At 47.2% G+C, this 12494-nt stretch overlaps 1 protein-coding gene across 3 annotated transcripts in view; it reads left to right on the top strand.

Moving 5' to 3' along the window:
• Nucleotides 1-12494, top strand: part of KIF5C (kinesin family member 5C) — a 147674-nt gene that overhangs the window by 113661 nt on the left and 21519 nt on the right. For all 3 annotated transcript variants that reach the window (XM_025856125.2, XM_073884202.1, XM_073884198.1), the window contains exons 17-22: nucleotides 2265-2382; nucleotides 4532-4608; nucleotides 5697-5806; nucleotides 7863-7964; nucleotides 8193-8253; nucleotides 12399-12470. In XM_025856125.2, coding sequence (XP_025711910.1) covers nucleotides 2265-2382; nucleotides 4532-4608; nucleotides 5697-5806; nucleotides 7863-7964; nucleotides 8193-8253; nucleotides 12399-12470 — 540 coding nt within the window. The remainder of the gene's footprint in view (nucleotides 1-2264; nucleotides 2383-4531; nucleotides 4609-5696; nucleotides 5807-7862; nucleotides 7965-8192; nucleotides 8254-12398; nucleotides 12471-12494) is intronic.

The following is a 12494-nucleotide window of genomic DNA, read 5'->3' as shown; positions in this document are numbered from 1 at the left end:
GCACCTTGGGAATCAAAAACCACAAAAATGTAAGTACCTCGGTCCAGTAATTTCATTTATGGTATTTTTCATCGGTAATGAAAATGCAAAAATTTTATTTTATATGTTTATTTCCTGATTAGAGTGTGCAAAGCCTATATGGAAGATGTTGAGTGCAATATTACTTACGTTATGATAAAATAAAATACCCAAATGTCTATTGATAGGCCAATGACATTAAGTTACACGGAAGATTCCTTTGCAGCTCTTAGAAGAAAATTCTAAAACATAGCCATTTGGAAAGTATGATTATATAAAGGTAAATGAAAATGAAAAGTCTCGGTTATATTTATGCTGTGCCTTGTAACTATACAGTATGCCTTCATACAGATAAGGCCAGAGAATAGTTGCTAAGTTAAGCATGGTTTATGGGTGGGGGTGCCTGGGTGGCTTGTCGGTTAGGGGTCAGACTCCTGGTTTTGGCTCAGGTCACGGTCTCAGGGTTGTGGGATTCAGGTCCATCAAATCCGTGCTCAGCGCAGAGTCTGCTTGTCCCTCTCCCTCTGCTCCTCACCCCGCCCCAAATAAATAAATATAGTCTTAAGAAAAAAAAGAAAGAGTGGTTTATGGATGAAATCCATACCACTTCTTTCTGCATTTGCTTTACTATTTGACATTTTTATAATTTAAAAAATTGGAGAAAATGATAAACACTAGGGCAGAGTACCTACACCTCAATCCAGGTCACCTCCTGTGCTGACAACATGTGCTTTTGGCTAGTCCTGCCCCTAACACTTGGAGACCAAGGCAACAGTACACATGGAGGTCCCTCAGTCTGCAGCCCACTGTCTTCCCTTTCCATCTGGACGCACTGGCCCTTCTGTCCTTTGTGGGAACTGATAGCGCTGTGTAACTGTCAGCTCTCATCTGTGTGAAGTGATGGCAGGAGCTGCCGTGCCAGCCCTGGGAGTGGCCTTTAGGGCCACTGGAGTAGGGAGCTTCTGGGTTTCCAGTCCTCAGAGTGTGGTCTGGAAGGGGACATGGGTTCCCTGTGGCATGCCCCCTTGGCATACGCATTCTTTGCTCAGTGGAGTGAGTAAAGCCAGAGGATGGCCGCAGTGGGGTGTTCACAGTGTGGGGCCCAGGACCGAGGCTCCAGCTGCCCAAGTGTGACAGGGACATTGGCTTTGGGCGTATGAGACCAGAGTCAAGAATATTAGCATATTAGAATGTTAAAGCTGTGTTAGTGCTTTCTCCGTTAGCAACGGATTATAGCTTGCTGTTGGGTGCTACTTTGTACTCTGTTACCATTTACACAGAACCACGTATTTAATCATTATTTCCTGGGATTCAAAAGTAAAAGAAACCTTGGCTCTTTATTTTCCGACATGATCTAAGGAATCTGACAAAATATTTCCAGCTAAAATGCTACTGTTTTCTTTGTTTACAATCATCCTTTTCATCAAAAGCTGTGCTTATAACATGACTGCTCTGAGTCCCATTTCCCAGAGGTTATTTCATGAGCTTAGAGCTCAGTCTCCAGGGTTTTCCTGCCTTAATGTGAACGTGGTAGATCTTGAGCGTATTTCCATCAGCTGGAAAGGGCCCACTGTCTTTATTCAGTCAATGAGCTTCCATTCATTCATTGCTTCCACTAATATTTATTAAGCATTGACTCCATACCCTCATGGAGCTGACAAGTAAAAAGAAATAGATAAATCATGTCGAACTGGGTGCTGTAAGAAAATGTTGGGACCCGAGTGATAAGGACTCTGGGTGGGTAGGGTGGAGTGCTTCCTAGGGAGAGGAGGATGTAAAATGCAAGGTCTCTGAGACACGGGAATTGGTGTGTTTGAGAGAGAGGAAAAGAAAAGACACAGTACTTGATTCTGGAGACAGAATCCAGAGGTGCCGGTTCCAAGAATGAAACCTCCGCCCTAGACATTTGCCCAGTTATTTTCTTTCCAGCACACTGTTTTCTGCGAGGAGAAAAACCAGCTTGGGCTTTGGCATCTCGCTTAAGCGGATGGTGAGGAGGGGCATGGCGATGAGAGGGGTTGGTGGGGAATGAAGCAGAGGAACACAGGGAGGAAACAGAGGGCCATGTTAGTCCGTGGTCACAGATCCAAAGCCAAGGGCAGAATATGCATCATTTGGGAGCTGGTACTGGAAAAAGGGACTCAAGAACTCCTCTATTGCATTTTCCCATCGGACAGCCCCAGGCAAGCCAGGAAGGCCGTCACTAGTCACTCACGCCTCCTTCTCATCTATTTGTTTATTTAAAGCATGAAGCCAAGATCAAATCCCTGACAGACTACATGCAGAACATGGAACAGAAGAGGAGGCAGCTGGAAGAGTCCCAAGACTCGCTCAGTGAAGAGCTGGCCAAGCTCCGAGCCCAAGGTAAATAGTCGACTACTTTGCAGGTGTTGAGCTCTTGGCCTATATCAGATACTCTCTAGTTGGCTGAACTCATGATGTTTAGTTTTGCTCGATTATACCATTTCTAGATCTGCTGAAAACAATGGAATAATTGGGGGGGTGGTTAAAAAAAAAAAAAAAAAGAAATATCTAGAAGATTGCCCCCACCCAAAATCTACTCCTCTTCCCACTTTCCTTCAGTCCACCCTGTTGCCTGAGTCAGAATCTTCTCTCTTCCACCTCCTGCCTCCAGGCTGTCCCCATGACCTGTCCACTGGACCTGCCAGACGCTTGTCTGCTTCTGCTCATTTCCACCTTCATTTTTACTATCCTTAATCCTAATTAAGAGATGTGGCTACATCCATCTGTGGAGGCTCTCACCCCACCTGCTCCAGGCCGGCCGCTGTGCTGCATCCCAAGGAACTATTCTAAAATCACCTTCAATCTTGTGCCTAATCCCGTGCCTCTGACCCTTCCATGGTGTCCCACTGCTCTTAATATGTATTGAGTCTGAACTTCTACCAATGGCTACCTGCACCCTCCATCTTTGGAAACAGCTCTTCCCTTTGCTGGACAGCCTCCTGATGCCCTTTGCTTAGGGAAGTGCCTGACACATAGAAGCACTCAATAGATATGAATAAATAGAAAAAATTCAAGAGAGGTAACTAGAAACAAACCAGAACAGATTTAAGAACAGACGCATTGTGGTGAAATGGAAGACACATACCATGACTTGCAGTGAAAATTGTTAAGAGTCCTTTTGGAAAGCATTTTGAAAATAAATAGTAATAATCATAACACTTGTCATACTTTTCGATCCTCAAATCTCAAATATTCATTGCAAATTCCTTGTATTAGTGGGGGAAAGAAAAGGAAGCCACCTAAATGTCCAGCAGTTAAACGAGCTACGGGATGTTAACAGAACATGTGCTTTGTTTTGGAGATGAAGTACGTGCAGGCTGTGGGGCCATGCTGACAAGGCGTCCTTAGATTAAAGATCATAATATGTAACTTTATCTTTACTGTGGTTATAAGATGTAGGAATCAATGGATACTTGTGTTCCAAGGCCTGCAGATTAATATTTGAAATGAAAATGGTTTTGATAGGGAGTAGGATTGGTGATGATGTCACCCTTTTTTATTTCCTTTATTAATATAGGAATATGTTAATAATATAATTTACTTTCTCAGTAAATACATTTGTTTCAAATGCCAAGGCAAATTGAGAAGGATTGAGAACATCCTTACCCCTGCTATGACCTTGTCATGTTTTCTTTATGTGATAATGGATGAATGTTAGAGATAGCATGCTCCCCTTAAGACTTGACATGGAAAAGAACTTTTCTCTCTTGTAAATGGCTTCTGCAGTGGTGCCACGAAGTAGAAATAAAATAGAGGTGAGAAGATCTGAAATAAAGTAGAACAGACTAGCTAGAAAGCGTGATGACTTGAGTGACACTGTTCTAAACCATTTTGCCGCCCCCTCCCCCCGCCCCAGCCTGCTGCTTGCTCCGTGTGCCCAGTGAATACCCCTGGTCAAGAATAGGCTGGGACAGGCTCCCCCTGGAGGTGTGCCACGCACCAACTATGGGGGCCTTCCTGTTTAATCTGGACAGTGTTATTTTATATTTCTGTTTTCTTTGTTCTTGTCCTTAGATTTTGTTTTCCTGCTCTAGATTCTTAGAGAATAAACAGCGTACCCATGGGAGGTAAATTAGTTCTTTCTGGAACTCCAGTAGTGGCATGCATCCGAATGCCACTAACATTCACAGAGTGCTTGCTAATCTGCAAAGCAGGGTACAGTACACCGCCTCAGGCGCTGCTCACCAAGGCCAGGGGCAAGGTCAGACACAGCCGGGGCAGTTCTGACCTCAAGTGGCCCACTCCCAGGTCAGCACCCCTCCCCCTCCCGCCGCCCCTCCGCTGGAGTGGGCAGCCTCCGTGGGTCAGAAGTCTCCCCCGGGAGGTCCGAGCTTGGATAGCATGGTCGTAATTGGTCATGTAAGCTCATGTTTCACTCCGTGGCCTTTCTTCCTTTTTTTTGGTCTTTTATCTTTTTTAAAAATATGTTTACTTTTGGATGTGAGTCCCCCCTGTTAAATCTTCAATCATCATTTAAAATTCAAAACAGAAAAAATGCACGAAGTCAGCTTCCAGGATAAGGAGAAGGAGCATCTGACGCGGCTGCAGGACGCGGAGGAGATGAAGGTGTGTACGCCGCCCCTTACCCGGAGCCCAGCGTGCGTTTGGACTGCGTTTTCTTATTCTTGGAAAATCTGTCTCCTTTGGAGACGCGTGGGGCAGTGTAGGAGGGAGGGGGAGGGACCGGTGCCCGGCAGACAGAGCCATTCATTCTCACAGTGCGGCCTGGTCCAGCACTGAGAGGAGGGCGGAGGTGTCCAGAAGCCCTGAGAGGTCCGTGGCTAGTAGGCATGCTGGGTTAGTCCGGGCTTCCTCCCTGCTCCTGGGGGAGGGGAAGGAGCATGCCCTCCCGGTCCCCGCGTGGGCCACACTGCCGAGCGGAACTTCTGAGGAAGTGTTTGCCCTTCCTGTGAATGAAAGAGAACATCTCTCCCCTTGACCTTTTTAAAGAAGCACTCCAGATTTTGGATTTGCATCGTACACATAGAGGGGTTTATTTTTGGTCACATGTAAAGTAGTGAAGGAAAATGTGGGAAAAATGATTGGGAAATGATTTTTAGGTGAATAAAATGAGATAGGGGGTGTAGAATTTTGATTCATTTTAGGCAAATCTGCAAGTCCCGGTGGATGTAAGTCCATAGGTAAAACAGTGCCCATGGCATGAGCCTGCTCCAGCCTTACCTTGATGGGCCCTCCTCCTGGTTTCACATTGCTTCGGTGGAAAGGTCTCTGAATATCACCATAAATCTGTGCAGTGCTCAGGGAAGGGACAATTCCCTAAATTTTACAGGTGGGGAAGTGTGGCTCACACGGGTTACGTGGCTTGTCTGCGGGCACCTGGGTATAGTAAGAGGTCTGTGCCCTCTGATTGACCTGGCGAGAGAAGCCATGTGGCTCAGGTGAGCTGTAGAAGGTCACAGGAGAGCTTTTTTTTAAATTAATGGGCTGATCTAGCTCCTAGGGGCCCGCTGGGTTTTATCATAGATCTTTGGGTTTTGTTGTCCAAGTAAAGCAAGGCGGGTTCTGGGGGCCCCAGTTTTGGGACTTGACAGCCGAGGGACATAGGGTAGGAGGTAGAAGCAATCCAGGGCTTGTCATGGTGTGGGCTGTGAGCCAACGAGCCGGTGACACATTTCTCTTGGCCTGGCTTGCAGAAGGCCCTGGAGCAGCAGATGGAGAGCCACCGGGAAGCTCACCAGAAGCAGCTGTCCAGACTTCGGGATGAAATCGAGGAGAAGCAGAAAATCATCGATGAGATTCGGGAGTGAGTCGGCCCAGGGGCTCTCGGGACACAGGGGTGGGCATGGCTCTCGGGGCAGCCTGGAAGGAGCTTTGAGCCAAGGGCAGCTTTGAGCCAAGGGCTGCTGTCCTTGCCCTGCGAGCTCTGTGCTCTGCCCTGTGCGCAGCGGGCTAGACGTGCAGCTTCCGATGTCTCTTCTCCCATCTGGAGCTGAGCCTCTGGGGGCTCTGGTGGGGCAGGTGGCAGGCGGGCGCGGCCACCCTTCCTCGTCCCCCCGGGAGCCGGGGTCACGTTGGTGACTCGGCTGGGTAGACACATGCCCTCGTAGGCGGAGACACAGTCTGTAGGAAAAGATATACCAAAGAAAACCAAAACTCAAAAACAACCCAAACCCTACATTGGTCCTGACTCAGGGATTCTGATAGGCTAATAAATACTCCAGAGAAGACAGTCAGCTCCTGCTGCGTCCTCACCCCAACACCTAAGTGGCTCCCTGAGCCACCTGGTCACATGCACACACTTCTCAGGGCCCCGTGTCTGTGCTCACGGACCTGTGGCTTTGCCAGGATGGCGCCCTTGCAGCTTGCCTCTGGTATCACCTCCCGCAGGGCCATTCTCCCATCCTGTCACAGCCACTGAAGAACCCCTGCTCCATAATGACCTCTCCCTTCCTTCTCTCTGACCTTCCCACCTCGTTGTCAAAACAAAGCAGCAAGCTGGGGAGTGCCTTCTGGATCCTCTCCTTGAGGATTCTTATATTTTTGCACAGTGAGTGCCTTGGCAATCTTTGAACCTCTTTGCAGAATAATGTTTTTAAATGCCCCCAAATAAAAGATGAGTGAAAATGAAGAAAACCAGTTATGTTGAAATACAGTTCCATCCACTAACACCCCCACCCTCATCCCCAAGATCTAGACTAAAGCCTCCCTCCACTCCCCCTTTCTGCAGATGAAGAGCCAGATTTCTGTATGGGAAGCAAGGCAAGGTTAAATGAGTTTCTTAGGGTCATACGGCTATGTAGGAATCAAACTGGAGTTAGAGTTTAATTCTCCAGGCTACTGATCCAAATCTCTCTTCACTGTGTGCAAGCTGCTCACACAGCACATTGGCATTTTGAAAGAGGAGAACGGTAACGGTAACGGTAACGAAGCAAAGTGTAAGTGCTGTGATCTGGGCTCTGTGCTCACTGCCTACCTAAGGCAAGTCCTTAGCATCGTCTTTGCCCTCCTCCTTTTGGACCACCCCCCGTGCTGTTATTCATGTTGTTCTTTCCCCTTCAAGCATGTCCTGCGTTCTTTATTCTGATTAATCACCCTCGATATGTTCAACTGAAGGGGGACAGCGGGGAGAGAAGGAGGGAGGGTTGGTGAATGAGTTAGTAGATGGACAAGTTTCCTTGGCCTGCGCTTTCAAACAGACTCTGGGCTTTCCTTCAGATAGTGTAGAATCTGTTCCTTTACGGACGCACAGGTAGGGCCATACAAAATATTCTATGAATACTGCATGCAAATGTTGACGGAGTGCCCCCAACCAGATGGCAGGTTTCTTTTTTTGCCTTAGACCCTGGGCTTTCTTTGTATTTCCTCTCTCTGTACCCCCCCTCCTTGCAGACTTCACACAGTGGCACTGTCCCTGTGTCAGCCAGGAATTTGGACTTAGGGGATGTTTTCAGATCATCGGACCAGAGAGGAAGGGATGGGTGAAATGGCCAAATAAGATTTCCTGAGTGGGTGTGTGCTGTCTGTAGGGCAGACAAAGCAGAATTCTTCTGACTGTGCTCTGTTTTAAAATATCAGCCCTTTTCCTAGCTCATTATTTTCCCCCCAAAGCTCTCGCACAAGCCAACTATAAATATAGTCTCAAAGCCTTATGTTTCATGCCTCTGAGATGTTCCCAGAAATTAGTTTTCACTTGGGCAGGGAGGAAGCTGTGAGGTTGTTCTCTGATCCCTCAAAATCCCCCAGAATTGCTGTGTTTATTGCACAGAACTAATGGGGTTGGAACAGAACCATGTCTTTAGCTGGGTGCCTCGGAATTTCAGACTCATGTGCAACGTATTGCTTTTTCCCCTCAATTTCAGTTTGAATCAGAAGCTGCAACTGGAACAGGAGAAGCTCAGTTCTGATTATAACAAGCTGAAGGTGGAGGACCAGGAGAGGGAAATGAAACTGGAAAAGCTCTTGTGAGTGCACCTGAAATATTTGCTCTGTGTCTCTCCTCCCCGCAGAGTCTTAGGGAAGTCTACCTCTGTGATTCCAATCCCTAAATATTCTGGTTAGGTTGGGCCAATGTAAAAAGAGAGCCTATTTCTGTGAGACGGTTAGTTGTGTTGATTCATCCAGAGGTGCAAATGGTATCTGGAAATCTCTGGTGGCCCTTTGGTGGTTCATGATCCCTTTTTGTTTTTTAGATTGCTCAATGATAAAAGGGAACAAGCCAGAGAGGACCTCAAAGGGCTGGAGGAGACAGTGGTACGTCAGCATGTTTCCCAACTTGTTTTAGTCCCAAAGACCCGATTAGCTTGTGATTTGTTGAATTTGCGTGTTCTGAAACTTGTTCTGTGCCCACCTTTCTCACATATCATTTTAGACAAAATATTTAGGCAAATACCACATAGTTAGACGTTAAGACAAATACAAATATTTAGACACACCATTTAGATAAAATATCCCGTGGAAAAGTGAGAATTGTAGAATTTATTCCCCAGCTCTTGATACCATGAGTAATTCAGTCCATCTGTCCGTCCCTTAGTGCCGTAACCAGGGGCCCTGAGTGAGAATTAAACTGACTTTTGCAAATCAGTGCCTGAAACTTTACCGACTTTGCACATTGTGACTTATTTCCATTCAATATTCAAGAACACCTGCTAAGGGCTGGCATTCTTCTAGGTGCTTGGGTTGTATCAATAAATGACAAAGACAAGACCCTGGCCCTTGTGAAGCTTGCCTTCAGCTGAGGGTGAGGGAGCAGACAGTGAACAATAAGGAAGGAAATCATGACCTCCATTACGTGGTTATAGGAAGTGCAAAGGTCCCACAAGGAGGTGATGTTTGAGCAGGGACTTGAAGCAGGTGAAAGAGGAAGCCATGGGGATGTCTGGGGGAAGGACCTTCCAAGCAGCAGCCTATGTCAAGGCCCTGAGGTGAGCCCGGGGTTGGCATGTTGGAGAATAGCAGGAAAGTCAGTGACGCAGGAAGGAAACAAGAGGTAGGCACAGAAAGGTCAAGGCAAGAGTGGTCGTAGGCCAGGTAGGGCCTTGAGACCCACAGGTTTTGGGGCACAAGAGTGACAGATCAAAAGGCTCATCATTTGAAACCCTGGTTGGTTTTCTCCATCCTACATCTGAATTCATGAGGTCTGCTCTGGTTGACTTCCATTTCCGCTGCTCTGAGGGCTCTTGAGAGTTCTGCAAAGTGCCACACAGCCTGTGTTTGAAGACAGACTGTCCCAACAGAGCCTCTCAATTTGGTGAAAACATGTCCGGTTATTTTACATGATAAAACAACAGAGAGACTGTTGTTTAGATACAGTCATACATTTTTTTTTTTTAAGATTTATTTATTTATTTATTTATTTATTTGAGAGAGAGTGAGAACACATGCACACAAGTGGGGGTAGGGGCAGAGGGAGAGAGAATCCTCAAGCAGACTCCATGCTGAGTGCGGAGCTCCATTTCAGGACCCTGAGATCATGACCTGAGCCGAAATCAAGCGTCGGCCACTTAACCTACTGAGCCACCCAGGCGGCCCAATATAGTCATACATTTTGATTCCATTCATGTGTCATGTGAATTTATGTGGGACCATGCCTCCCAAGAATCTGGTGACTCCAGGCTGTAGGCAAATTGTTGCTTAGGGCCGGACCTGATTGTGCACTCTCTTTCCTGGGCTGCTGTTAGTTGCCCCTCAAAGCCGGGTAGAGAGACAGAGGGCACCGTCCACTCAGGACAGAAGTAAGATGACTGTGGCTCAAAGGATCTCCGGCCTTTCCAACATGGTGGAGAAGGTGGTGGATGCCCGGCTGGCTCTGGGGGAAACTGAAATGAAGCCATGAAGTTGCCTCATCTATGTCTGTTTTACCGGAGAAGTGATACCCACAGTTACAGATGTTTCTAAACATTCAGAAAAATACTGAACTTTAAAATTCCCACTAGCCAGAGATAAGTGACATTTTAGTACCTTCCACCTATGAACCACCATCCCTGCCCCCTCCGCCCACACACTCGCCCACAGGGACAGACCCACTGACACATCGGCTCCCTTTCTCTCTCCTGCTCTCACTCACCACTCACACACATTGCATACATCCGCATGTGAAACCCCAAATCAGATCCCCACAGCATGGGTCATTTTAGGCTTGGATGTTTTCACTTAACCTGCTGTTGGAATCCTCCCCAAGCTGTAATGTTCTTCAGCAACATGCTCGCTTGGCCTTGGCTGACCTTACTTGAACTCTCCTTAGCTCAAGGGCTCTTCTGGCTTCTTGAGTATTTGGGTGGGATGGGGGGTGAAACCTACCGTGTAGGGGTTGGAGCCTGAAGCCCACCCCAGGGGTTGACGTTGGAAGATGTCGAGGGTGTCTTGGGGCCCTTGGGCAACCACCTTTTGCTTTAACAGGAGACTTTGGGCTCTGGGGCTGGACCTCTCCTGCTGTGTTAACAGGCCTTGGGTTTTCACCTCTCTGGGCTCACCCTTGCTGTCCCCTGTGACAGGACGCTGAGCCCTGAGCTTCTACACAGAGGAGAGTGGCCTGTGACAGGGAAGGTTTCAGGGAAGTGAGTCAGGTGGCGCGAAGAAATGATGATATCGTGGAGGAAAATTCATTGCTGCGGGAAGCCAAGTGCTAGCTGCCTAAGCTTAAACATGCAACGTGCAACCTGTTTTAAAGGTTTTTAACCACCCATCCTGAATTGTTGAATTCACCTAAGAACAAACAAAAATGAGACAAAGGTGCCAAACTCAGGACTCTGTGGTATTTGGTATTTAGGCCCCGAGGAAATGCCTGGCCCTTTGGCAAGGGACCCGTGTCTCCTCATTTCCCTGTGGTGTGGTGGCTTTTTTATGGAAAATGTTTACTATGGTTGCAGTTCAGTCAGGAATAAAATCCCTGAAGCAGGAGAGAGAACATGCAGAGCAAGGGCTTGGGCTGCGGGGCGGGGGGGTGGTGCCGAGATCCTTGGGCAGGGGGCCTGGACCGACATGTCTGTAAACGCGAGCTCAGAGCTCACCCCGGCGTCTGCCCTGGAAGGCGGCTAGGCCTCGGACAGGTGCCATGTGCATTGCGTTCATAAGGACCGGCCTGTTTGGCTTCCTGCACAAAGTCATTTGCCTCATCTGAGGAAGCAATTGACTTTAGGTGCCTCTTATTTCACCACAGAATTGCAGACTTGGACCCAGTGACAAGACCTTAAATTAACACAGAACTTTTATTCCAAGAAACTTAGTGTTTCCATGGCTGTATAGCCTGTTTCTTTTTCCTGTGAGCATGTGCAGGCTGCATCCCTTGACATTCTGTGTTAAGAGTAGGTTAACTTAGACAAATTGAGAAATTCAAATGCAAGTTTCTCTCTCTCCTCCCTCACAGGAAAATATCTTGCAAGGAACTAATCGTATCTCCAGTAGTAAGAACATGAAGACTTGAATGGGAGGAATTATTTTCGTTTTCTGATCTTGTTAACAAAGGTCACCAGGTTTGACTCAGAGCCTTGTCTTCGCAATCTAATTCCTAAAGTTCATTTATAGAAAATAATACAAAATGAAAAAAAATATCCCCAAGAAGTTAAGTACAACATAACAATATTATGACAACAAAGGGAAACAACAAAAGCCTACTGAAGAAATGGCTGTCAAATATGGTGCATCAATAAGTTAATATTAGCCAATGTTTACTGAGCACTTACAATGTGTCAGAAATGGCTGTAAGAGTTTTATAAGGATTCCCACATCTAATCTCAACAACAACTGTGAAGCAACTACTATATTTATTCTCCTGTTACAAATACGAGAGCTGAGGCGCTGGAAGGTTAGGTAGGTTGCCCAGGGTTACATGGGTATAAGGCCCACCACCTGCTTCATCCACAAGCTCAGTGATGTAAAGCCAGCGCACATGGCCCAGGGCTAGAAGGGGGCGTGGAAGGAGGAAAAATGTTGGTCTGCTAGGAATGGAGAGATTGTGGGTGACTTTTCCGTTTAGACTTGCTGGCATTTTGTGTAATGTGTACGTGATAAATTAGAGGAAAAAAAGAATCCATTCTGGTACAACACAACCAACTAGGAATTTTTGTGAGAAAAGGTGTTTACTTTTGTGGTTGAGGGGAGAGAAAAAGTTCTATTGAGAACACTGCTAACAAGTAGGCTCTGTTCTAGTTTAGTTCATGATTTGAGCTCCCAGTCTCTGCCCTCGGGGCAGTCTCGAGACAGGTGGAGGGGTGGACGTATGTGGTAGGAAAGCCAGGGGAACTGTGGGAGCCCCGTGGCCTGGATGGTAGGCTCACAGAGCAGGTGGGAACCGCCTGGGTCGTTGGGGCAACCAGATGGGGATGGTCTGGTGCCCGATGTGTCCCGAATTCAAGGTGTCTCCCGCACTTCAGCGTCATTTTCACAACCTTCCCTTCCAGTCTCGGGAGCTGCAGACTCTGCATAACCTCCGGAAACTCTTTGTCCAGGATCTGACTGCCCGGGTTAAAAAGGTGAGTTCTATTTTGTGTGAACAT

Source organism: Callorhinus ursinus, unplaced genomic scaffold (genome assembly GCF_003265705.2).
Source record: "Callorhinus ursinus isolate GAN/ISIS: 27379988/994484 unplaced genomic scaffold, GSC_fseal_2.0 scaffold2, whole genome shotgun sequence".
NCBI lineage: Eukaryota > Metazoa > Chordata > Mammalia > Carnivora > Otariidae > Callorhinus > Callorhinus ursinus.
Note: the sequence above shows the minus strand (reverse complement) of the source record. Positions and strands in the feature narration are given on the sequence as shown.